At 35.4% G+C, this 26545-nt stretch overlaps 1 protein-coding gene across 3 annotated transcripts; it reads left to right on the top strand.

Annotated features, from left to right (window-relative positions):
* Nucleotides 1-114: 114 nt before the first annotated feature.
* On the top strand, nucleotides 115-25254 carry LOC102951318 (olfactory receptor 2T1). 3 transcript variants are annotated; one of them, XM_042980926.1, is made up of 4 exons: nucleotides 115-441; nucleotides 4951-5189; nucleotides 5289-5894; nucleotides 24039-25254. In XM_042980926.1, the coding sequence occupies exons 2-4, from the start codon at nucleotides 5079-5081 to the stop codon at nucleotides 25026-25028; spliced, it is 1707 nt and encodes a 568-aa protein (XP_042836860.1). In that variant the 5' UTR covers nucleotides 115-441; nucleotides 4951-5078; the 3' UTR covers nucleotides 25029-25254. The 3 variants fall into 3 exon arrangements, with proteins under 3 accessions (XP_042836860.1, XP_042836866.1, XP_007092997.2); XM_042980932.1 differs by lacking the exon at nucleotides 4951-5189 and having other exon boundaries at nucleotides 115-332; XM_007092935.2 differs by lacking the exon at nucleotides 4951-5189.
* Nucleotides 25255-26545: the final 1291 nt, after the last annotated feature.

The raw sequence follows: 26545 nt of genomic DNA, 5'->3' as shown, positions 1-26545 counted from the left end.
AGAGCCAGTTTAATTGATAACCCTTGGATTCTTAGAAGGAGATGTCTCCATAAGAAATCTCAGAATGATTATGACGACATTCTGCAGGTTATTTAAACGTTCTCTTGGGTTCTCTGGTGCAATGAGCCCCAAAGTTTTTGTGGCACTGAAGTGTAAAATCCATGGCTCCAGTTAAGGTTTCATCTTTAAATACTTCCAACAATCTTCTTTTTGATGGTTTGTGTCTTTCAACCTGAATCTCCTGCCATCACTTCAAGGAAGGAAGGAGACCTCTATGAGGATAAGAAATAAGGAAACAAAGGAAGTTCCATTTTATCTGCTTATTTTCTAAGGTCTTATCTCTTGTGATGTTGTCTGTAACTAGTTTTGCTTTTGATTCATATACCTTTTTCTAGATATAAGTCATCTGCTGTTATCACCTTCTTCACCTACATTCTAAGGGTAAGAAAACCATTTGTATCTCTTAAATAATGTGCATGGGGCTAGGGTGGGGTATGGGCGGGAGAATGGATAAGAAAGGTCAATGGTTTGATAAAATTCAGATATTTTTTGCACCTCCATTTACAACAAACTTGATATAAATTTAAAACATAAAGACTTAAGTAAGATGCCAAAACAATTAAATTGAATAGGTTTGTAAAGTAGAAATTTTGGTGGAGGTTTAAGGAATTAGGGTGATCTACCTTAAGAAGAATGGACTGGAAGTAGGTGAAGCACAAGCCAGGAGTCCAAAGGCAAATATTTTTGACTGAACTAATAAAGCCCAAATTGTAGACTAAAAACTAGTTTTCAAACCTTAAAACATAGGCTATTATTTAACTATTTCTGACTACTGTCACATTACTCATTTAGCACACATAAAGGTAGGTTTTTCAGGTGAAAATGGAATACTTAAAATGGGATCATCAGTATAATAATAGATATAGTATATATATATATAGATATAGTATAATATAGGTATATAAATATAGTATAATAGGTATACTATATGTGTATATGCTGTATAGCTATAATATAATATAGATATATAGGTAGAGTGTAATAATAATCATAGAAACATTGAGAGAGGGCTGCAAATTTTCTGTTGCTTCAACTACAAATATCCATTCACTTGTTTAAAACAAATATCACTTTCTTGCAGAAGGGCTTAGGATAAAGATAATCAAATGGAAAATCATTCTGGTAGCATTGTGACAAAGCCAATAACTATTTTATGAACTGATTCTATGTATTGCATTTTGTGGCCCATTTTAGACACATCAAGAGGCAGTATCCAAAAGGTGGGAGTGCTTTTCATTAATGGTTGTAGCTGTTGGTTGGAAAGATGCTGTTAAGCTGTGTTGAAAGTGCATGGATAATGTATTTATGTGGTTAGAAGGGAACCAATGGCTGACAACATCATCTCTCTGACTGATATCATTCACTTTCTTTCTTCCCCAGAGACCCAGTTTTGTTCTGACTTAAGAGGTCTTCAAAGTTAGCCTTTTTGGTACAGTGTGATTTCACAGGGAGTAGCAAAAGAAAATATTTATATTTATTGTCCCCTCATGTACACATTTGAAATGGGAAAATATTAAGTATAGGAGTCATTAAATTCTAGGAGTAATCTATTGATATGTAGACCATCTGTTATATGCAAGACTGTTCTAATAACTGCAAATATAAAGACTATTTAGATGATGGCTCTACTCTCAAATATGTCACATTGTAGTTGGGAAGATAGAAGGAGCAAATAGAAACCCTAGGCACACTGCTACAAGTTGTGGAATCAAGTGGAAAAGCTATCATGGGGGTAAGAGGATGGTGTTCTCCCTGGTCAGAAGATTGAGAGCATCAGGGAGAGATTCAAGATATGTTTATGGGACTCTGATTACCATCAGGATCTAGTCCATTTTACTTGGAAAGGGACTAAATATAAAGTTTATAATATTCAGTAAGTAAAATAAACCAGATTCTATGATGCTCTGGTAAAGTGTCTTCCTGATTCCTCAAACGCCATTCAATTCTGCAGAGCCTCAAGGTTGCTGTTTCTTGAGCCTCTGCCCTTGGGCTCATTCTTTCTTATCTCTGTGCTAAAATTGCTAAACTATGTATAGAGTATTATAATTTTTCTATACATATGTATTTCTGTAAATGAGTAGTAGTATGTGTTTTTAATAAAAAATACATCCTGCACATATTTACATGACCAGAAACCCTAAACTACATCACTATTATCAATAGGTACAACGTAAGCTGCAGAGAGTTTAATTTTGTCAGTCTGGTGATGTTGATTATTTAGATTGTTTCCAGTTTATTTTTACTGTCAAAAGCAATGATTGATTAGCATCTTTGCATATACTCACATCTTCATACTATTTTTTCCTCAGAATAAATTTGTAAAAATAGCTAAAGTGTAGATGTTTATAAAAGATGTTTTATATAAAATAAATGTTGCCAAAAACATCTAGAGAAAGTCTTTTAATTTTCTCTAGAACCCGCTTTCTCATACTGAAAATCCTAAATGTATGGGGTACCTGGCTTCCTCAGTTGGTGGAGGGTGCAATTCTTGATTTTGGAGTTGTAAATTTGAGCCCCACGTTTGGTATAGAGATTACTTAAAAATGAAATCTTAAAGAATATTCTAAGTGTTACTGTCATTCTTTGAAAATACCTTTTTCTTATGAAAAATAATATTTCTTTGTCTAAAAGTTTTCTTTTAGAAATGTAATATGTTTTTTACTCAAGCTTTTGAGCCACCTGATGTAAAGATTGTGAGTTTAAAAGAAAAGTCTTAACCTTTAACTCTAAATTGTAATTTTTTTTTTTTAATCTGTAGGGGAGACAAAATTTTACCTCTATTCATGTAATGTTTAGGTGAGATTCTTTAACAAAATGACAAATCAACAAAAGAAAAACAGCTTATTAATGCATGCAGTGTATAACACCTAGGAGAAACCAAAACAAAAAAAGTAACTCAAGGTGATGTCTTAAAACTGAGACTTATATAGCATCTTCAAAAAAGAACAATGAGTTTGTAGAGAAATTATAGGACTCTTAGACTTCCAAGAGCAGCACATTGGAAATGTAAATATAAGGGAGGGAACAAATAGAGTAAGATTTTTTGCAGATTTATTAGGGGCCATCTCTGGGCTGATAAGAGTCTGTCTCTAGGAAAAGGATAATTTATATTCTGCCCTTAGGTAGAAAAGAGAATTATCTGAGTTTGCTTCTGCTTAATTTCCTTCAGCTCAAAATAACTTTTATGTCAGAGAAAGAGTTTGGGGTGATATTTTTGGTTTTCCTTCACTTCCATATATATATTATTAAATTAATCCTTCCATTTGTTTGAATTCTTATGTGCAGCAACCATTTACATGCTATGATTTTCTGTATATTTTGGAGAGTGGTGGTGGTGAGGGATGTTTATTTCTAATCCGTCTTTTCTGTCTAGTTGTTCAGCTTCTGTATTTTGCATAGGTGTTACAGAGGTGAATGTACTGTCAATTTTTAACATTTTTCCCTCTGGACATTTAACATATGCTCATTCTTTCAGATACACTTTAGAATTATTTCACCAAGTTTCTCCAGAAAAAAGTTCCTATTAGAATTTCAATTAAGGGTGCATTTTGTTAATTTTACACTTTTCTCCAAGTTTAGTACCAGCTATTTCATCATTTTTGTTGATATTGTGTATCAATATTTTGTTGATGTTATGAACAAATATGTTAACATATGAGAGTATTTGACACTATAACTGACACCAGAAAGGGTCCATGTGGGAAGTTATGTGAGCTGAGACCTAAGATTATAGAAACCACATAAATAGAGAATAATTGTGTTCCAGGCAGGGGGGACTTTTGAGTCTGGTTATTTTCTTGGAGACAAATGTGAGAAACTGTCAAAGCACTAGAGAACAGAGTCCTGAATATTCAGGCTACCAAAGGTCATGCAAACCACATTCAGGACTTTTATCGTTAGCCCAAAAATAATGCTGAACTTTAAAGCATATTAGGAGGGAGAGGGAGGGGCGCCCATGACTCAGTCACTTAAGCGTCTGACTTTGGATCAGGTCATGATCTCACAGCTCATGAGTTTGAAACCTGTGTGGGGCTCTGAGCTTCAGCCCCTGTTTGTGCTCACTCTCCCTCTTTCTCTCTCTCTCTCTCTCTCTCTCTCTCTCTCAAAAATAAACATTTTTTTTAACAAAAAGAGGGGGAGTGGGTTTATATGAACAGATTTGCAGATATGGTTTTTTAATGCATTGCTGGGTTTAATAACTAATATTAATTTGGGGAAGATTTTAATCCACATTTATAATTGAGAGTAGTTCATAATTATGGGGCATTAGTGCGTGTGTGCGTTTTTCAGGTTCTCTGATATTAAAAAAAATAACGTTTATTCATTTCTGACAGAGAACAGAGCATGAGTGGGGGAGGGGCAGAGAGAGAGAGGGAGACAGAATCTGAAGCAGGCTCTAGGTTCTGAGCTGTCAGCACAGAGCCCAGTGCGGGGCTCCAGCTCACTGATCATGAGATCATGACCTGAGCCAAAATCAGACACTCAACTGACTGAGCCACCCAGGCACCCCAGGTTCTCTGATATTTTAATGAACAATGCCTGTAATTTTATTTAGTGTGTTTTATTATATAATAGAATCACTTTATCTTTTTGTTGGTTTGTTTTTATTTAAATTCCAGTTAGTTAACATACAGTATAATAGTAGTTTCAGGTGTACAATTTACTAATTCAACAAATGAGTGAAGAAAAAAATAAGGTTGAATAATGATCAGATGGACAATGCAGTGATTCAATTTACTATATTGCATAATTTTCAGCCATATCTACAACTTAATGGTTATGTCTAGATGAGGCAGGTCAGTTTCATAGTTGCCATAAACTTCCCAATTCAATAAAACATCTTCCTAAATTATTTGGTTATTTTAATTAACTCAATCAATTGTTTTACAGCTCTATCTGTGTTTTAAATAAACATGAAGCCAACTCTAGGTGAAGATCTGTGGGGTCCACACATTCTTCAATAATAACTGCACTCCCTTAAACTGATCAATTGCCAAATATCCATTCGTCTTCATGCCATGGAGACTCAGCTTCAAAATTGTTCCTCAACAAGAAGAAATATCCAAGAAAGAACCTGCAAATCCACCCCACAACATATACACATGAACAAAATGTTTAATATTATACAAGTAATTTTAATTTACTAATGCTTATACTTACATCTTAAATGATTCATATTATCTACTGGAATTTTCTTTAACCCCCCACTTATTTCCTTACCACTCTAGGTCCAACTTAACACCATGGTTGGAGACAATAAAACCTGTTCCAGTGACTTCACCCTCATAGGGCTCTTCACTCATGGTGCAACCTCAGGCTTCCTTTTCAGCATAATTTGTGCTGTATTCTTCATGGCCATGATAGTTAATGGGGTCATGATCTTCCTGATCCATATAGACCCTTACCTCCATACCCCCATGTACTTCCTGCTCAGCCACCTCTCCTTCATTGACATGATGTACATCTCTACCATTGTGCCCAAGATGCTGGTCAATTATCTTGTGGGCAAGGGGACTATCTCCTTCGCTGCCTGTACAGCCCAGCACTTTCTCTACATGGGCTTTGTGGGGGCTGAATTTTTCCTGCTAGGACTCATGGCTTATGACCGCTATGTGGCCATCTGCAACCCGCTTCGCTATCCTGTTCTTATGAGCCACCGGGTCTGTTGGATGATCTTGGCCAGCTCTTGGTTTGGTGGTGCTTTGGACAGCTTCCTCCTCACTCCGATCACCATGAGTCTCCCATTCTGCAGTTCCCGCAAGATCAATCACTTCTTCTGTGAAGCACCTACCATGCTGAGGCTGGCCTGTGGTGACAAAGCTGCCTATGAAATGGTAATGTATGTTTGCTGTGTCATGATGCTGCTGATCCCCTTCTCTGTGATAATTGCTTCCTATGCCCGAATTCTCATCACAGTGCACCAGATGAAGTCAGCAGAAGGGAAGAAGAAGGCTTTTGCCACCTGCTCATCACACATAATGGTGGTGACCTTGTTTTATGGGGCCGCCCTGTATACATATATGCTTCCCCAATCCTACCACACACCGATCAAAGACAAGGTCTTCTCCGCCTTTTACACCATTCTCACTCCTTTGTTAAATCCTCTCATTTACAGCTTGAGAAACACAGATGTAACTGGGGCCTTTAAAAGGGTCTTGGCAAGATGTCAAGGAGTTCATGGTGTGACACGGGAAGGATTCTGACAGTCTAAATCATCCACATCTGCTCAGGGGTGCATGGGTGCTGTTACTTGGGGTTATACCATAGGTAATATTACTAATGTATTCAGCAACTGCTAATGCCAGTTATGCTGAAAAGTGCATCAGCACTAATTTTGTCAAAAATGTGAAACCTTGTAACATGAATAATGCCAGAGTGCCTAAATACCGCTGGTGTTTATTATTTCTCCATGTCCTCCCATTCTGTTACTGGACGCAATGGGTCCCTTTGCTTGGTGAATGCAAGCCAGTAGCACATACAAGGCATACAGTCAGTCTGGTATGGAAGCTTTTATTTCCTTGCAGTAACTAAGGAGAATACTGGGGATATTTCCTAAAGCATTGTATCTCTTTGGGGATAGTGCAATTAGCTTTTATTTAGTATGCAGATGGGGCAGAGGCCAGAAGCTTGCATATACACTAGGGAACTTATACATATTCTATTACTTAGGCATACTTACCACATTTACATGATAGTGCATATGTCTCAAGTTCAAAAAATTGCCTAGGATCTGCCTCCAGAGCAGATTTTAGTGTTGTAATCCTCTAAAGTTAAAGGTAGAGAAGTTCAGGGGAATTCTGCACATGCTTCAGCTCTGATCTGGCTCAAAATAGTTCTGTGTTAAATCCCATGTCTGCACATATCATGTCCTGTTCTAAAGGTCTTGGTGCTTTGCCTTTTCATGTGGGTCTTCTGAGTTGGGTTCCTGAAAAACATCTTATAGAAAAAACTTTACATACCACCTGGAGCAACCCTCTATGCTGGTTACGATTCCAGTTCTTTTTTTTTTAATTGTTGTTTTACTTTTCTATTGCTTTGATCATTGATAGAAATAAATATGTGTGCTGATGAATAGGGGCACATGTACCCCAATGTTTATAGCAGCACTTTCAACAATAGCCAAATTATGGAAAGAGCCTAAGTGTCCATCAACTGATGAATGGATAAAGAAGATGTGGCTTATATATACGATGGAAAACTACCTGGAAATGAGAAAGAATGAAATCTGGCTATTTGTAGCAATGTGAATGGAACTGGAGGGTATTATGCTAAATGAAATAAGCCAGGCAGAGAAAAACAGACATCATATGTTTTCACTCATATGTGGATCTTGAGAAACTTAACAGAAGACCATGGAGGAGGGGAAGGGGAAAAAAGTTACAGAGAGAGAGGGGGGCAAACCATAAGAGACTCTTAAGGACTGAGAACAAACTGAGGGTAGATGGGGGGTTGGAGAAGAGGGGAAAGTGGGTGGTGGGCGGGGAGGAGGGCACTTGTTGGGATGAGCACTAGGTGTTGTATGGAAACCAAGGTGACAACAAACTATACAACTCCAATTCTTATCTCACACCACTCCTCTGATTGTAATTAATTTATATAAATGCTCCCAAATGTCTGGTTAATATTACATAGTCTGATCACTGTCAGTGTTCTCATAAAAATTAGTGATGTTTATTACATTGTTTAAAAGCATATTGATGGGGTTTATGAAAGGGTTAGAGGTGTATACATTTGAAAGAGACTAAAGTGTCAGAACACTTCAAAGGGAATACTTAAGTACACACAAATCAGTATTTAGAAACCCAGACATCTTTCTTTGATTAGCAACTGAAAACATTCTTCCTTTATGTAAATTTAGAGCTGGAGAAAATGAATCATATATTATTGCAGAAATGCAGACTAATCCTCTGTAGGTCAATTCTATGATGTTATATTTGTTAAATGGTAATTAATTATTACATCAGAAGACATTGAGAGATAAGAGAGAAAAAAGTGCTCAGTTAATTCACAAATTCACTAATCCATTTTAAGTGTCTTCAATTCATTAAAATTATTAGATTTCTGGAATGTCTCTCTAGATGTAAGTTGTGTGGGGATGTTTTTATAAATCTTTCTCTTTCAAAGAAAAAGTGAATAGCCCACTTTTTCTTTGTTGCAACATTTGGTTTTCCATTGGATAACATTTCAAAATGGAAGAAAAGAAGTAGTTTTTCATTTGAAAGCTAGAGCTGGCAAATTCTTTGGAAATGACTTAGTACAATTTCTTTAGGAAGCTGAAATCCAGAGAATGCATGTGTTTAGGTTTAATTGTAGACCCAGTTGAAGAACTTGAACCATATCCCAGACCTCTTGGGCCATTTCTGCATGGTGCTATGCCAGGCTTTGTGTTCTTACCAGTCTGAAAAAATCCTGACTGGGTTCAGTGATGTTTTGCTGCTGACAGGCACTTGTTGTGGTGGGTGAGGTAAATACACCCAAGCCTTCTACTGCACTATAAAAGCTGTTGAGTGGTAGACAAAATATTTAACCAATGAAACAGTACATGTTGGAACACTGTGGATTGGACTACCAGTTAATCAGGAAAACAGACCTGCTTGCATCTAATTCAGCAAGGCTATCAGTTGCAAACCAGAGTTAATCTTTTTGAGTCTTTCTTTCTGGAAGATCTCATATCCTTCGATCTTTTCAGACTGGCTTGGGGAGCATCATGTGTTAGATATTAGGGAGTTTCTTTCCAACTCAAAGATGGTGAAGTACAAGAAACACAATACATAAAACAGAAAAGAAAGAGGGGACTGATCCTGAAAACTGAGCATTAATTTCAGGTCCATTTTTTTCAAGAAACTCTGCCCATCACTTAATATCAATGGAACCAAATTTCCTTTCCTGTGACATTTTAGCTAATATATATTTTTCTTTATAAGATTTTAAAGATCAAATATGAAAAATGTAATTAATGTTAGTATTATTTTAGCTATTTTTAACAAATGTAATTGCTTTTCATCTTCATAATATCCGTGCTTTTTTTTCTTACTTCCCCCATTTTCCTTTTTCTATCCTTAGCTTACATAATCATACTCCCTTGTTAATTATACTAAGGTACAAAGGATTGATAATAGGTAAATTTAATATCCCAACTACAGGAATTGAAAGTAAATGTTATTAGAATGATTAGAAAAAGGATAAATAAGCATACTTTCAAAATATAATAATTAAAACTACAATTATATTGAATCACACTCCTACTAGAATGGCTATAATTTGGGGCACCTGGGTGGCTCAGTCGGTTGAGCGGCCGACTTTGGCTCAGGTCACGGATCTTGCAGTCCGTGAGTTCGAGCCCAACGTCGGGCTCTGTGCTGACAGCCTGGAGCTTGTTTCGGATTCTGTGTCTCCCTCTCTCTGACCCTCCCCCGTTCATGCTCTGTCTCTCTCTGTCTCAAAAATAAATAAACGTTAAAAAAAATTTTAGAATGGCTGTAATTCAAACTGCTGGCAATACCAAAATTCTAAAATACAAGAATTCACATTCATTGCTGGTGGGGATGCAAAATCGTACATCTACTTGAAGAGACAGTTTGGTAGTTTATTACAAAATGAAACATAGCCGTACCATATGACCTGGAAATTGTGTTTCTCATGATTTACCCAACTGATTCGGAAACTTATGTTTATACAAAAACCTGCAAGTGGATGTTTATAGAATTTTTTTTCATAATCACCCAAAACTTAAAATTAATCAAGTTATCTTTAGTAGGTGAATGGACAAACTACAGTACATTTAGACAATAGAATATGATACAGCAATAAAAAGAATTGAGCTATCAAACCATGGAAAGACATGAAGGAATCTTCAACGTATAGGACAAAGTGAAAGAAGATAATCTGAAAAAGCTACATACTATATGATTCCAGCTATATGACATCCTAGAAAAAGAAGCTCTATAGAAATAATAAAAAGATTAGGACTGCCAAGGGCTTAGGGAGAGGAAAGGATGAATAGGGAGAACACGCAGGATTTGGGGCAGTTAAACTATTCTGTATGATGCTGTAGTGGAAGTTACATGACATGCATTTGTCCAAATTCATAGAACAGGATGAGTGAATCCTGATATAAACTATAGATCGTAACTAATAATAATGTATGAAAATTAGCGCATCAATTATAATATATGAACCACACTAATACAGGATATAAATAATAGGAGAAAGAGAAGCAATATATGGTAACTCACTGAACCATCTGCTGAACTTTCTGTGAACCAAAAAAAGTAAGATTTAAACTTTATTAATAAAAACCTTCTTAAAACCCATGTAACCCTCTGATACTGTATTTCACTCAAGAAATCACTAGAAGCTGTCACAAGATATAATGGAGCTGGTAAAAGTGGGGTGGGGATGGGCATTAAATAATAAAAGTTTGTTAATTTTATTAGCCTTACTTTTAGGATTTGGCTGTGTGCATTTTGGGAGTGGGTAGCAATGAGGATAATATTTTTTAGAAAGAATAATTAGTAGAACTTGGACCAAATGTCATTTAGTTTCACTTGTGCATATGGTAGGTAACATTTCCTTAGCATTCCACAATTCAAGTCAGCATTCCTTCCCCCTCCTGAATATGTAAGAGGGTACTGGTAATGCAGAATCTGTGTGTGGAGGAGAAATAAATGGTCAATATTTCCCTGATCTCTGTCTTCTCCACACTAGGAGAAAACAATCTCAAATGAAAGTTGTTACTGCAAGGAAAAGTCTTCATTAGAGTGAGTGGAATGGTTTTCTTCTCAGAGAGTATTTTATCATTCAATACAAGTTTCAAATACTAAAAGTTATGTAGCTCAGACCATAATAGCTGTGCAAATATAGTGCAAATTTTTTAAGTCCTTTAAAGGAGTATGTAGTCATTTCTCCACTTGTGAGCTGTTCAGGCGTGGAGCAGAAAAATCAGGTTGAACATCAGTGCTAGAGCCAATGGATAAGGTCAGGAATTTGTGCTTCCTCTGGTGGAAACCTATAAGGAAAATACATAACTTGTATTCGTAGAAGAATTAGTAATGCCTAGAACAGTGATTAATTTGACTTTTAGTCCTGCTAATCACTCATGCTGTCACTTATATGACTCTGCCATCTCAGCCTGCTTCTTCGTAAATGAAATGGGTAATATTCCTGCAGATATAATTGCTAATTATTTCAAAAAAAACACTTGACAATAGTTTGAGTAGTGCACCGGCCCTTTCAGCAACTTCAGGAAGTATATGACCAAAGTTTTAAACTGTGGTTTCTATTCTGATGTTTAGAACATCATGAACACATGATTTGCTTAAAAATAATTCACCTGTATATAGCAGATAGAGTGATTTTTGGCATTAATTGGTGTCCCTAAGAAGAACAAGACCATCCATGGGAAGGAGTACAGGTGAATTGAACACTGTGGTGAGACAAGGAATCCAGTGGTCTTCCAGGACCTGCCAAGGGCCTGACAATCAGCAAGCACTGTGTAGATGATGTCCAAAGGAAATGTGAGGAATCTTTCATACAGGAAGAAAGTTCAAGGGAGTAAGTACAATGACTGATCAATGGGTTTATGACATGTGCTGATTTCAACAATTGACAGTGGCTTCTTGGATTTCTGTGTTGAGAATTTCATCAAGGACAAGGCCAGAGTTAAGGTTTGTAAGAAGAGTGGTATAATCTCATCAACCAGGATGGATACAGGCGTGCTCCTGGGGGTGAGTGCCAGGGTGTAGTTGCCAGGCACAAATACCCTGTATTTGTTATTACTGATTTGTTCAAAATGATTATTCTAAAGATAAGGAAACAGAGTTCCAGCAAGCTATACTGGGTTACACAATCTGCTGTCAAGAGCAGCATTGGCAAAAAATTCAGATCTCTTGCATCGAATGTTTTTATCTATAGAACCATTTTTTTGTTGATGAGAAAACTCAGTAACAATTGAAAAAAAATAAAATTTTGTGTTTTCTGAGGCTCAGGAGAATTCACACCCGTGTGCACGCATACTTGCATTCGCTTGCATGCGCGCGCACGCGCACACACACACACACACACACACACACATAGTTTGTAAAGAATGGTGGCCAATACAAGAAGTTAAACTTTCACTATTTGCAGATCATATGACACTCTATATAGAAAATCTGAGACTCCACCAAAAAGCTGCAAGAACTGGTAAATGAATTCAGTAAACACAAAGGATACAAATCAACACACAAAAATCTGTTGGGCAAGTATCGTACTGTGCATCGACAGCTTTGTAATATAGCTTGAAATCTAGAATTTTGGTGTTTCCAGTTTTGTTTTTATTTTTCAGTATTGTTTTGGATATTTGGGGTCTTTTCGGGTTCCATACAAATTTTGGGATTGCTTGTTCTAACTCTGTGAAAAATGCTTGTGGTATTTTGATAGAGACTGCATTAAATGTGTAAATTATTTTGGATAGTATAGACATTGTAACAATGTTTGTTCTTCTAATCCATGAGCATGGAATGCTTTTCCATTTCTTTATGTCCTCTTCAGTTTCTTTCATAAATGTTCTATCCTTTTCGGAATACAAACCTTTCACCTTTTTAGTGAGGTTTATTCGTAGGTATTTTACTGTTTTTAGTGCAATTGCAATTGGAATTGATTCCTTGATTCCTATTTCTGCTGCTTCGTTATTGGTGTATGGAAATGCAACAGATTTCTGCACATTGATTTTATATCTATGATTTTGCTGAATTCATGTATTACTTCTACAATTTTTTGGTGGAGTCTTACAGGTTTTTCTCCATAGAGTATCATGACCTCCACAAATAGTGAAATTTTTACTTCTTCCTTGCCGATTTGGATGCCTTTTATTTCTTTTTGTTGTCTGATGCTTAGGCTAGCACTTCCAGTGCTATCTTAAATAGTAATGGTAAGAGTGGACATCCCTGTCTTATTCCTGACCCGGGAAAGTCTTTCAGTTTTTGCTAAGACTGATGTTAGCTGTGGGTTTTTCATATATGGTCTTTATGATGTTAAGATATGTTCTATGTGTCCCTACTTTGTTGAGGTTTTTTTTTTTTTAATCAAGAATGAATGCTGTATTTTGTCAAATGCTTTTTCTGCATCTCTTGACAAGATCATAAGGTTATTATCTTTTCTTTTATTAATGTGGTGTACTACATTGATTGATTTGTGAATATTGAACCAGCCCTAGAGCCCAGGAGAGATCCCACTTAATCATGGTGGATAATTCTCTTAATGTACTGTTGAATTGTTGAGAATTTTTGCACCCAAGCTCATCAAGAACATTGGCCTACAGTTATCCTGTGTAGTGGGGTCTTTGGTTTTGGAATCAATGTAATGTTGGCTTCATAGAAAGAGCTTGGACTTTTTCCTTCTATTTATATATTTTGGAACAGTTTGAGAAGAACAGGTATTAACTCTCCTTTAATGTCTGGTTGAATTCCCCTGGGAAACCATCAGATCCAGGAGTCTTGTTTGTTGGGAGATTGTTGATTACAGATTCAATGTCTGTGATGGTTATGGATCAGTTCAAATTTTCTAATTCTTCCTGTTTCAGTAATAATAGTGAGTTTCTAGGATTTTGTCCATTTACCCAGATTGCCTAGTTTGTTGGCATATAATTTTTCGTAGTATGCTATTATAATTGCATTTTGTGGTGATGGTTGTGATCTCTCCTTTTTAATTTGTGATTTTATCTGTTTCTTTTTCTTTTGATGAGTCTGGCTAAGGGTTTATCAATTTGTTAAGTCTTTCAAAGAACCAGCTCTTAGTTTTTTTTTAATACAATTACTTATTTTTTTTCTAAAAAAGTATTTATTTCTGCTCTAATCTTTATTATATTATTTCTTCTGCTTTCTTTAGGCAAAAACAGACACATGGATCAATGTAACAGAGTTCAAGTTATATTAAAAATCTGTAATGATCATACACCAGGGTACAAACACAAATATAAACACACATGCTAATGGAACAGAATAGAAAACCCAGAAATAGACCCACAACTATATAGTCAACTCATCTTTGACAAAGCAGGAAATAATATTTAATGGGAAAAAGACAGTCTTTTCAACGAATGATGTTGGGAAAACCAACATACATGATAGGAACATGCAGAAAAATGAAACTGGACCACTTTCTTATACCATACAGAAAAATAAATTCAAAATGGATTGATGACCTAAATGTAAGACTTGAAACAAAATCCTAGAGGAGAACATCAGCCTTGTAACTTCTTTGTAGATGTGTCTCCTGAGGCAAGGAAAACAAAACCAAAAATGAACTATTGGGACTTTATCAAAATAAAAATCTCTGCACAGCAAAGGAAACAATAAAAAAACTAAAAGGCAGCCTTCAGAATGGGGAAAAATATTTCAAATGACATATCTGATAAAATGTTAGTTTTTAGTTACAGTTTTAAGAATTAGAAGAGTTAAGTTCCTGAAAATTATAAAGATTTAGTATATGAAAAAAAATGACATTGAAACTGACTAGATAAAGGAATAAATTATCAATAGTTGATTTTAAGACAAATACATAATTTTCAGAGACAATACAGTAAATCTCTGCTTCATATTCATATCTCCAATTTCTAGACTTTGAAGAATTAAGTGTAAAACATCCCCACATACAGACAAATGAAAACTGATAAAAGTTAAAAAACAAGTTTCTCACAATGAAGCTATTCAAGGATTTCAAAGTATAGAATCAGCAGAAGAAACTACAGATGTAATGATGACTTTTACTCCATAATTAAAAAAATATTATTGATTAACAAAAAAAATCTATGAACAATAACAAAATTTAAAAAAAACAAGAAAATGCAAGCAATACTTGAGACATACAGGGAAGACACATATTCATACTTAAATATTCAAAGAGAAAGTTAAAAAAATAGCATTTATAATAAATAAAAACAAATGGACAGATATTCAAAGTTTTAACCTTACTCAAAAAATTTAAAAATAATTATATTAAGTCATCTTATGCCAGAATTACCAGACATGTAAATTTGTGTGTTTATTTAATTTTACAGTGTTATGAGAATGCATCAGGGAAATGGGAACTGATAGGCAGTAGAAAAGTAAAGTGGGAAATTGTAAAAATGAAACTTAAAAGTGAAATAAAGAGGCACCTGGGTGTCTCAGTAAGTTAAACATCCAACTCTTGATTTTGGATCAGGTCATGACATCACAGTTACGTGATCCAGCCCCACATGAGGTTCTGAGCTAACGGCGCAGAATCTGCTTGGGATTCTCTCTCTCCCTCTCTCTTTGCCCTTCCCCTACTAGCTCTCTCTCTCGCGTGCTCTCTCTCATATATATGTATATATATATACATACGTATGTATATATATATACATATATATGCATACATATATATACAATCTCAAAATAAATACAAACTTAAAAAAATAAATAAAAACTTTAAATATATTTACACAAAATGATTAAATAGTTCTGATGGAAGAAAACGTTGTGAAAAAAAACACTCAAGGATCCACACTCAAAATTAAGTATAAGAATTTTTATCATTACATGATTTATTACTGCCACTGTTAAAACAATGTGTGCATCAAAATTGAAATATTGGTTAAATATAATGGAGTATATCCATAAGATAGAATATCCTGTGGACATTGACTGTTACATTTGGAAGAGTATTTCACATGAAGGACACTTCTTAAGAAGTAGTTCGTGAACAATATAAATTGCCAAACTATATGTAATACATAAACATACCCATGCATATATATGTGTTAGTATATAAATATTATACAGTATGTGTGTGTATGCACACATACACTGTACTTATGCATGTATGTATACACACAATGGAAATGCAATTTTGTACAGATAATCTTTTTTTATTTTTTTTATAATTTTTTTAATGTTTATTTTTGAGACAGAGAGAGACAGAGCATGAATGGGGGAGGGTCAGAGAGAGAGGGAGACACAGAATCTGAAACGGGCTCCAGGCTCTGAGGTGTAAGCACAGAGTCTGACACAGGGCTCAAATTCATGAACTGGGAGACCAAGACCTGAGACGAAGCTGGACGCCCAAATGACTGAGCCACCTAGGAGCCCCCAGATAATCTTTTTTTTAATATGTTTACTTATTTTTGAGAGAAAGAAAGACAGAGAGAGAGAGAGAGAGAGAGAGAGAGAGAGAGAATGAGTGGGGTAGGAGCAGAAAGAGAAGGAGACAGAATCCGAAGCAGGTTCCAGACTTTGAGCTGTCAGCACAGAGCCGGATGCAGGGTTCGAACCCACAAAGCCCAACCAACTGAGCCACACAGGTGCCCCTGTACAGATAACTTTCTATATGATATGTTTCTGGCAACTATCTCTGGATATTAAGGAATATTCTAAATTTTTAAACAATTCATATTTTCCTCAAGGTATGTATTGCCATAATACACAGATGTAATAATTATGATTACATCAATAAAATGTTAAAAAATAGCATGAATTAGGCTATTTTTAATATTTTTTATTGTTTTTCATGGTAATTCCCACATTTCTCTAGTAGGAAAAGATGCTGGAGGAAATTTATGATGAAATGGTCAGAATATCAGGGACTTGCACTTGGGAACCAAGTGTTGGAAACATTTTTTCAAAGCCCAATATGACTTTAGGGCTCACTCTCTTCCACCCCATGAATACAATTCTAATTAGCTGTGACAAATCTGTCTCATTAATATATACTGAAATCCATAGGGATGAGATGTGCTCTTTTTAAGAGCACCTCATTTTCTGTCATTGTCATAAAACTATTTACATTCCTGCCTCTTTTCACTCTGGGTGCTCCCCTTTGTGCTAGGGAATCCAAACACAGAACACCCAGAGATGATTTAGCATTCTTTAATGGTCTGCAGCTTTCTTCCTTCTTAATCTTTCATAATTGTCTCTTTTTGGTTTCTAGCTATTTTCTTGTAAAGATAGAATGCAAGAATTAACACACCTTTATAGAAGAATGGAAAATTTGTATGATTTGTCCTGGCATTGCAAAATGTCTCAGGAGTTTTAGTATGGAAATTTTCTTTTAATGATACTTCCTTCTGCAGAGTTATATTGCAAAATAGCTCTTGATAACTTGCTGTGCATATCTCTTTGTGCTAATTCCATCACCAGTTGCTAAGGATACTTTTAGTCTATAGTTCAGAAAATGCAAGTTCATAAATACAAATTAAAAACCTCTGTGTGCTGGATTTTCATGCAGCAGACATCTGGGCATACCGACTGGCCAGATCTTGAAATCTCTCCTACCATGGATACCTATGACTGTGAATAGCTTTGTGTTTTTAATTTGTTAACATAAACTAGAGGATAAATCAAATCCATTAAACAATAATTTCTCTTCTAGTAACAGATCACTTTCTGTTTTCTGAAGTCTTTGTTCAATTCCCATTTCTTTCTTAGTTATATAAAGTTCTTATGCTTTCCTGCTGAGTTTTTTTTTTGTACTTATGTATTCATTCATTCATTCATTTATTCATTCATTCATTTTTAACAAATTTTGTATAACCGTCTTTACCTTTGAACAACGCACCCTACTCTGAATGACTGTGTGGAGAGGATTCACCTCTAAGTAAGTGACAGAGATTATCTTAGTTGAACCTAAGTTTAGTATAAACTTAGGCATCAGGTGATTTTTTATATTGATGATGTGCATTCCCTTCTTTTATGCATACCAAGAAATGTGTGTAGCAAGCTGCTTTTAATACATAGCAGTCAAATTGCATGCCTGAGAAAAGTATCGAGGATTGTAAATTGATGGGGTTAAAATGGGAAGATATTGGGTAAATGAATAAATCATTTTGAAGCTCTTTGGAAATTAAATGGTTGGATTAAATAGTTTGAAGTTTTTCTGCACAATGCAAAATTCATTATTAAAGTTAAGCAATTTAGTGATTATCTAGGGGCTGCTGAAATACTAGACCAACTCTGTTTATTGTTAATTCCTATTTCTTTAATGAAAATCCAGGTCTATTGAAGGTGTCCACCAAGATCACAGGTGACTAATCAAATGCTGATGAGCACATAGCCTGGCTCTTCAAATGACACTTTAAATATTTGTTGAATAAGGAAATAAATGAGCTTCCACAACATTTTTTAAGGGTCTCAATAAATCAAAGACTTATGCAAGTTAAATTTAAGGAAATGGAGACAGGGCTGTCTACAACTCACGGGATGCAAATCTCAGGTGGAAACTTAGTGATGTGATGACTGCCCCACGTCCCCCACCTCAAATACATTGAGAAGCAGACTGCTTGTTTAATTATTTCTGGAAATTATCTAGAGAATGCATTTCAAATATACAGTTGTAATGGTGCTATTGAGTGGAACAGTGCAAAGAATATTCTTTCCTAATAATACCTGTTTATGTCTGTGTGTACATGATCTTAGCAAAATCTTTCCTTTTCTCTTTTTTTTCTTTTTTAATGACTTAAGCAAAAATTGACCTTATTAATTGGATGGGAAAAGGGCAATATTATTGGAAAGACACAGAAAATTTAAATGAAAAAGTTGCATTTAGTCTTAGTTTATAGGGCATCAATTATGAAAAGTCTTCCTAATTCCCTGCTGGAGCTCCCATCACCACCAGCACTGGCATGATTGCCTTTGTATCCTTGCACTCTTTTTACAGAAAAGAAAACTGAAGTTTGGAAGATGGAGGTACTTGCCTTAATGACACATAGACAGACTCCTGTAGGTCCTCTGACTTCAAGCTCAGAGCTCTTGCCTTGTCAGTGATGCAAACATTTTACATATCACTCTTCCATAATGATTTTAAAGGTCATACAGGCAACTGTATATTTCAGTTGTAGGTCCTCTGACTTCAAGCCCAGAGCTCTTGCATTGTCAGTAATGCAAACATTTTACATATCACTCTTCCATAATGATTTTAAAGGTTGTACAGATACTTGTATATTTCAGTTCCACTCTGATAGTGGTTCCGAAACATTTTTATAAATGTCCACCATACCATGGAATAAACTTTAATCAGAAAGAGTGGGTCTCTCTAATTATGGTTATCCAATGGTTATCCAAGTGTGTGATCTCTTTAGAGGTTCTGGCAGGAGGACTACATGGTCAACAAAGGAATATAGTTCTAAGTCACTTCTTGGATTGATGTTGTAAACAATAATAGACACTTGGTAAAATTGTCTGATTACATTGACATTTTACTGTCTAATAATTATGTCTTTCTTATTCAATTTGATTTGATTATGGATGATTACAATTTTTTCAGAATTTAGAAATATAAAGAAGATTCAGGGTTAAATGTAAGGTTTTGCATTTATTTTAAAAACTTCACAAGTATGAGGGTTCCTGGATGGCTCATTCAGTTAAGCATCTGACTTGGGCTGAGGTCATGATCTCACAGCTCATGGATTTGAGCCCCACATCAGGCTCCGTGTCTGACAGCTCAGAGCCTGAAGCCTGTTTCAGATACTCTCTCTCTCTCTCTCTCTCTCTCTGCCCTGCCCTCACTCGCATTCTGTCTGTCTCTCTCTCTCTTTCTCAAAAATAAATAAACATTAAAAAAAAAAAAAACTGCACAACTAAGAATTGACCTGGCTGGGGAACTCTCATATAATAATTCAACCAGAAGAGTTTTAATGTGTACATAATGTGTCAACAGTGTGATTAATCTGATATAAAAATATAAAAGTAATATTCTTAGTGTATTCTGCATCAGAAAAGCTTCACATGAAGTAGTCGCTGAAATTGAGATATTGCGTTTTAAAATGGACATTGTCAAAGACCATCTCAAGTTAGTGTCTGAAACTTGAGCATTTTGGCAAGGTCTTCATGAGTGCATTCATATGGTAATCAGGAAGCTTGACACAGAAAAGCATGAAGAAAGATTATAACCATATTCACATTATGAAAGGCTGAAAGTTAAAAAAGGAAGAAGCTGCTTCTGAGCAGATCTAGAAGCCAAAGATGGAAGTTTCATGAGGCAATTCTTAATGCAAGTGAGCACAGAGCTTCCTAGCAATGGACCTGTTGCACTGAAAGAACATGAAGTATGTTCTTTCATTTGGCAGAAAGTTCACCAGTGGTCATATAGAATCAGGGAAAGGCTGCAACTTACAACTTAGAGATTCCATTGCAATTTTATTAAAAGGATGGGCTTAGTGATCATCCCAGGCCTGAGCAAGAATCATATCCTGACTTCAAGTTAGGTAGGAGAAGTAATTTCAAACATCTCTACTCAATCAAATGTGTACTCCTTACAAAATAAGGGAATATTTGCAAATGTCAAGATAAAATAAATGTATTACATTTTTTAAAAATTTGTGATATAGTGTAACAAATATAATTTAAGTAAGTTCTGAAGACAATTTCATCCAATAAAGTCATGTCAATTTCATTTAATATTTTTTTTCAATTTTATTTATTTATTTATTTTGAAAGAGAGAAAGAGAAAGAAAGAGAGAGAGAGGCAGAGAGAGGAGAGAGAATCCCAAGCAGGCTCCATACTATCAGTATGGAGCCCGATGCAAGGCTGGAACCCATGGACCATGAGATCATGACCTGAGCTGAAGTCAAGAGTCAGATGCTTAACTTACTGAGCCACTCTGGTGCTACTTAATAACTTTTTTCTTATGTTCTCATAATTTCCAGCCCAAGCATATATACGCTTTTCATAGATGTTCAGATTCTCTTCAGGCTTAAATGTGATGTACATATTTCTGAGAATTTATGCTAAAGGAGATTTCCTTCAAGTGAAGACATAATTAGAGAAAAAATATAGAATTTAATGGCTGAAATAGTTTTTCCAGGAATTCCAGAGCCCATACAATTGAATTCAAAGACTATTTTGCAATTCAAATCCATGTATTTTAGTTGAATATGTGGACTACTTAAATTAGAAATTGGAGATTCTCACATACCAATAGTTTTGAAATAACTAACATATATGGGTAAAACATTGGCATTTTACTTTGCATTGTATAAAATATTATCATCTAAGAATTTCTCATTTGATCCATAGAGTAGCCCTGTATATTATATTATCTAAATCTAGGGGCATCTGGGTGGCTCAGTCATTTAAGTGTCCCACTTCAACTCAGGTCATGATCTCATGGTTCCTGAGTTTGAGCCCCACATCGGGCTCTTTGCTGACATCAGAGCCTGAAGCCTGTTTCAGATTTAGTGTCTCCCTCTCTCTTTGCTCCTCCCTCACTCACTCTGTCTCCTCACTCTCTCCCTCTCTCTCTCTGAAAATAAATAAACATTAAAAAATTAAAAAAAATAAATCTAATATAAATGGAAACTGAGGCTCAGAGTGTTTGGGGGAGAGAATCCAAGGTAACAGCATTAACATGAGTAGAAGAACTCAATTCATCTGATTCTAAATTTTGCTTTACTCTATGTCTACTATAATATTGCAGAAGGAAATTCCTGTATAAGGTCACATAATTATTCTAGACATTTTCTGATTATTTTCATTTGTACTAACCATAACAAAGTAATACAATCTGTTCTCAGCAGAAATTTAATAAGTATGGGTCCTTCTCATCATATTTCCTCATAGTAAAATAGCAGATTTAACCAAACAGGACTTGCTCTCTGACCATTTAGAACTTTTACGTGCAAAAAGGAGAGTAAGGCCAGCCAGATGCAAAATAGAGAAGACTTTAGAGTTTGCCTTTGTTATGCTAGGACTATAGGATGAGATAGAGAAAAAAAAAAACAAAAAGATAGATATTTTTAAAATATTTTGGAATGCATGTGAATGATGAACAGGGAAAACTACTTGACCTTGTAAAGGAATACATAATTTTGCCTCTGTTACTGGGAATTTCGTGCATCATAAGAGTTAGACTGAAAATGTGAAAGGTGTGGAAACAGAATACAACTTATATTTAGGCTATTCCATAAACTTGACAGCAGTTTCCCTTTAGATATATATTTTAATTAGAAAGGTAAAGGAAATGAGGCCGATTGGAAATGATGATGACATGGTATATGGTGTCAGGGAAATTTATAAAATGAGTTTCAAATAGTTTGAAATTCATACACATAAAAAGATAAAAGAGAAAAAATGGAGTTTATTCTATTAAAAACAGCAGTCTTGAGTATAATAATTTGTGTGGTATGTTCTCAATTATGACATATTTTCATTAGCAATATTAATTATTGCATATAGTTAAAAAATTCACAAATTTACATTGTTGGCACATTTAATTTGACAGATAATGTAAATGCCTAATTTTTTGATTGTAGGTAAGAGCACAGAATGATTTGAGGCTGCCTGGTCCAAACATCCCTGATATTAAGAGTATGTGTGACCAGAAGAACATTATTCACAATTCTGCCATCAGTGATATGAGGGTTATAGTTCCTCACTTCTTAGGTTTATTGTGAAGCTCAACAAGTCAATCGAAATAAAGCACTTGGCACAAAGTAAACTCTTCACAGTGTTGTTCTAATTATTCTTTTTAAATTTTTAAATAAGATAGAATAGGTAGAGAGAGTGTGCACAACAGGGAAGAGGAGCAGAGAGAGAGAGAGAGAGAGAGAGAATCTCTCTCCATACTCAGTATGGAGTCCGATGTGGGGCTTGATTCCACCACCCTTGGATCATGATTTGAGCCAAAAATCAAGAGTCAGACATTCAACTGACTAAGCCACCCGGGTGCCCCTGTAATTATTCTTAATAGCATTTTCTTTTCTGTGCAATTAATTCAAATGCTCATATTTGCATAATATTTACAGGAATGGATTAGTTTGGTCAATCTACCTTAAAACACATTGGTAAAATATATCTTACCTTGACATACTTAATGTTAAACATATGAAAAATAATAATTAACTTTCAAAAAAGCTTGTAGATTTTTTCTTTTATCACCACTTGAAATTAAGTAAAATATGATCAGTATTTTTAATTACCAATCTATATGAAAAAAATTCAATCTCCAAAAATAGCAGGTGGTTTATGGCTAACCATGTATGTCCCTGTGTTATTTCCTCTGAATCCTAATTGCAAATACTAAATACTAATAAATAGCAAATGCTGATGCTAGTACATAATCCTAATGCCAATTCTTCATCATCCTAAATTTAAATTTATTTCTTAAAAATAAACAAAAATAATTCTATAAGAGTGATTGCCTCTTTTTTTTTCTGAGTTTGCAAGAGTGGTTTCTATTTCCCATTTTCTCCCATACAATTTTGTCTGCAACACAGATGAAATGGTATCAAAAGAATACTCATAATTCTCAAATTCTCACAGTCCACATTGACAATCACTCATTTGTAGCTAAATGGCAGAGATAGACTACTTATCGTCAGTGCTGGGATATTTTTAAGATGGTGGTATTGTTGATTATGATAATGATTCCTTTGGGGCACTCGGGTGGTTCAGTCAGTTGAAGGTCTGACTCCTGATTTGGGCTCCGGTCATGATCTCATGGTTTGTGGGATGGAGCCATGCATTAGGCACTGCACAATGTGGAGCCTGCTTGGGATTCTCTCTCAACTTCTCTCTCTGCCCCTCCCTTGCTCACTCTCTCTCTCTCCCTTTCTCTCAAAATAAATAAATAAACTTAAAAAAAAGATTCATTTAATAAGGACGCCGATTTAAACTAACATAGTAGTTACACACACACACACACACACACACACACACGCACACACATACACATGCACACACCAGACTAGGGTATGTTTAACAGAATAACAATATGGTTTATACACTATGTGTTGTTATATGTATCACTATAGTACAATAGCATCTGTTGACATAATCTTGTCAAATGTATTTAAAGAATTATTGATTTAAGGTGATCAATTTTATGTAAAAACATTCTATAATAGATTAAATGATAGATACCAGCATCAAAATTGTAAGGAAATATTTTTAGGTATTTTCTTCAGACTTTTACAAGTTTTTGCTTAACAATCAACCTATATGTCCTTATATTAATTCCCTGCGAATATTCTCATTTTATTTGGAAGATTCTAGGTCACAGCAGCACCATCATGGGATCCATGGAAGTGTACAACACATCCTCTACAGACTTCACCTTGATGGGACTGTTCAACAAGAAGGACATCTCAGGCCTTCTCTTTGCCATTGTCTCTATCATCTTTTTCACTGCATTGATGGCCAATGGGATTATGATCTTCCTGATCCACACTGATTCTCGACTGCACACTCCTATGTACTTCCTTCTCAGCCATCTCTCCTTCATTGACATGATGTACATCTCCACCATTGTGCCCAAGATGCTGGTTGATTATCTGCTGGGTCAAAGAACCATATCCTTTATGGGGTGCACAGCTCAGCACTTCCTCTACCTCACCCTTGTGGGAGCTGAGTTCTTCCTACTGGGCCTCATGGCCTATGACCGCTATGTGGCCATCTGTAACCCCCTTCGCTACCCTGTCCTTATGAGTCGCCAGGTCTGTTGGATGATCATAGCAGGTTCCTGGTTTGGAGGCTTTTTGGATGGCTTCCTTCTAACTCCCATAACCATGACCTTTCCTTTCTGCAACTCCCGGGAAATTAACCATTTCTTTTGTGAGGCACCTGCAGTCTTGAGTTTGGCATGTGCAGACACAGCCCTCTATGAAACAGTAATGTATGTGTGCTGTGTCCTGATGTTGCTGATTCCTTTCTCTGTGGTGATTGCTTCTTATGCCCAAATCCTGACCACAGTCCACCACATGAGTTCAGTTGAGGGAAGAAAGAAGGCATTTGCCACCTGTTCATCTCACATGACAGTAGTGACCTTGTTCTATGGGGCTGCCATGTACACCTACATGCTGCCACACTCTTACCATAGCCCAGCCCAGGATACAGTCTTCTCTGTGTTCTACACAATCCTTACACCAATGCTGAATCCACTCATCTACAGTCTGAGGAACAAGGATGTGACTGGAGCTCTGAAGAGGGCAATGGGCAGGTTCAAATGTACACAAAAAGTGTCAGGAGATGTGTTTTGACAATGTCTTCTTCTCATGTGGATGACAAATAGGAGCCTTTGTGGACATTGTGGCCATGCTCTTAATGAAGGATTAACCTGGAGGGAAGATTTAATTGTGCAGAAGAAGAAAAAGGAAAAGAAAAAGAGCAATATAAGAAATGTATCCTCTTAGTCTTCATTCCTTCATCTCTTCTTTCCTTTCTTATCTTCCATTTATTATGACCTGTTCACTTGCATTCAAAATAAATGCCCAGTGTTTTTAAGAAATAAAAAAAATCTTGCTTGAAGTTTTTACGTTTTAGAGATAAAAATAAATTGCATGCAATTTTAAATTGCATGAATTGTGTTGAAGAGTGCAGGAGGCAAGATGGTAATTTCTGTATATGTGATAATCCTGTATAATTATACTTACCATCTAAGTATAAGAGAAATATTATCTTCTCTATTTTGAAGACTAATACCTGACATAGCCTTTAGGAAGATAGTTGTGAAGCTCTGTTTGTTCCAGTTTTTCAGTTGGTAGGAAGAGTCACTGAATATAGTTTTTTTTTAATAGCCATTATACTCCTGCAATAATTAGGCATGTTTTACTTTAAGTAGAAATGTAGTATTTAACTTTTATTTGCAACACATAAGTGAAAACTATTTGTCAGATAAGTTAACATTCATGGATGAGAGCAAAGAACCTCGCCCAAAAAAGGCAACATGAGGATATTATATGCCTAAACATTTACTAAACATACAGGAGTATGGTTTGGGAGGATACTAAAGTGAATTTTCAAATATGTCACAATGTCATCAGGGTTAACCATACAACAGTTGGATAGTAGAAGTTTGTTTATATTCCATATTCATGCTCCCCATGATCCAAGAATTGAGGACAATAAGTGTATAGCAAATCATGTTCAATGTTGCATTTGATTATATAAGAAGTTTGCTTAAGTATCATAGGGGTTACTTTATGAAATTATTAATAATCATAATCAATCATACTAATCTCTCTAAAACTTAAAAATTCACATACATTCATCATCATCTAATAACTTCATAAAAATAAAGCACATACTAAGAGTTGTAATTACAGATGATAACAGTGAGTTTCAGGGAAGTGAGGGACTTCTGTATGGTAACATTTTAAATTAGTTCACTGGATTGCAAAAAAGAAGTGTGGTTGATTGAACACTATATCTTTCAGATATAGCTTTCTCACTCATTTGTCCAGGCATTCATTTGTTCATCATAGCTGTGAGCAAGATAGATAAAGCACCTATACTCAAAAAAGTTTACATTCCAATGGGGGAAAGCAATAAAAGTAAAACACAAACAAGCAATCAAGCAAACAGCTTGAATCCCTACCACATGGTATGAAGCAACAGTGACTAAAGCTGAACATATCTGTTCTCTGCACCACAGAATAAATACACTCAGGTGAATTTCTAACAAACATGTATTCATAATCTTTACCAAAAGATATATAGTAACAGAAAAAAAAAATAGAAGCTATTCAAAAGCTCACTGGTGGTGACATAGATAAAT

This window comes from Panthera tigris, chromosome A1 (genome assembly GCF_018350195.1).
Source record: "Panthera tigris isolate Pti1 chromosome A1, P.tigris_Pti1_mat1.1, whole genome shotgun sequence".
Taxonomy (NCBI): domain Eukaryota; kingdom Metazoa; phylum Chordata; class Mammalia; order Carnivora; family Felidae; genus Panthera; species Panthera tigris.
Note: the sequence above shows the minus strand (reverse complement) of the source record. Positions and strands in the feature narration are given on the sequence as shown.

Excerpts from the sequence above, each read along its gene's own strand:
- LOC102951318 (XM_042980926.1), top strand. The coding sequence starts at position 5,079 with ATGGAGACTCAGCTTCAAAATTGTTCCTCAACAAGAAGAAATATCCAA. Across the intron at positions 5,190-5,288 it reads AAATGTTTAATATTATACAA|GTCCAACTTAACACCATGGT; the intron begins GTAATTTTAATT and ends TTACCACTCTAG. Across the intron at positions 5,895-24,038 it reads ACAAAGCTGCCTATGAAATG|ATTCTAGGTCACAGCAGCAC; the intron begins GTAATGTATGTT and ends TTTATTTGGAAG.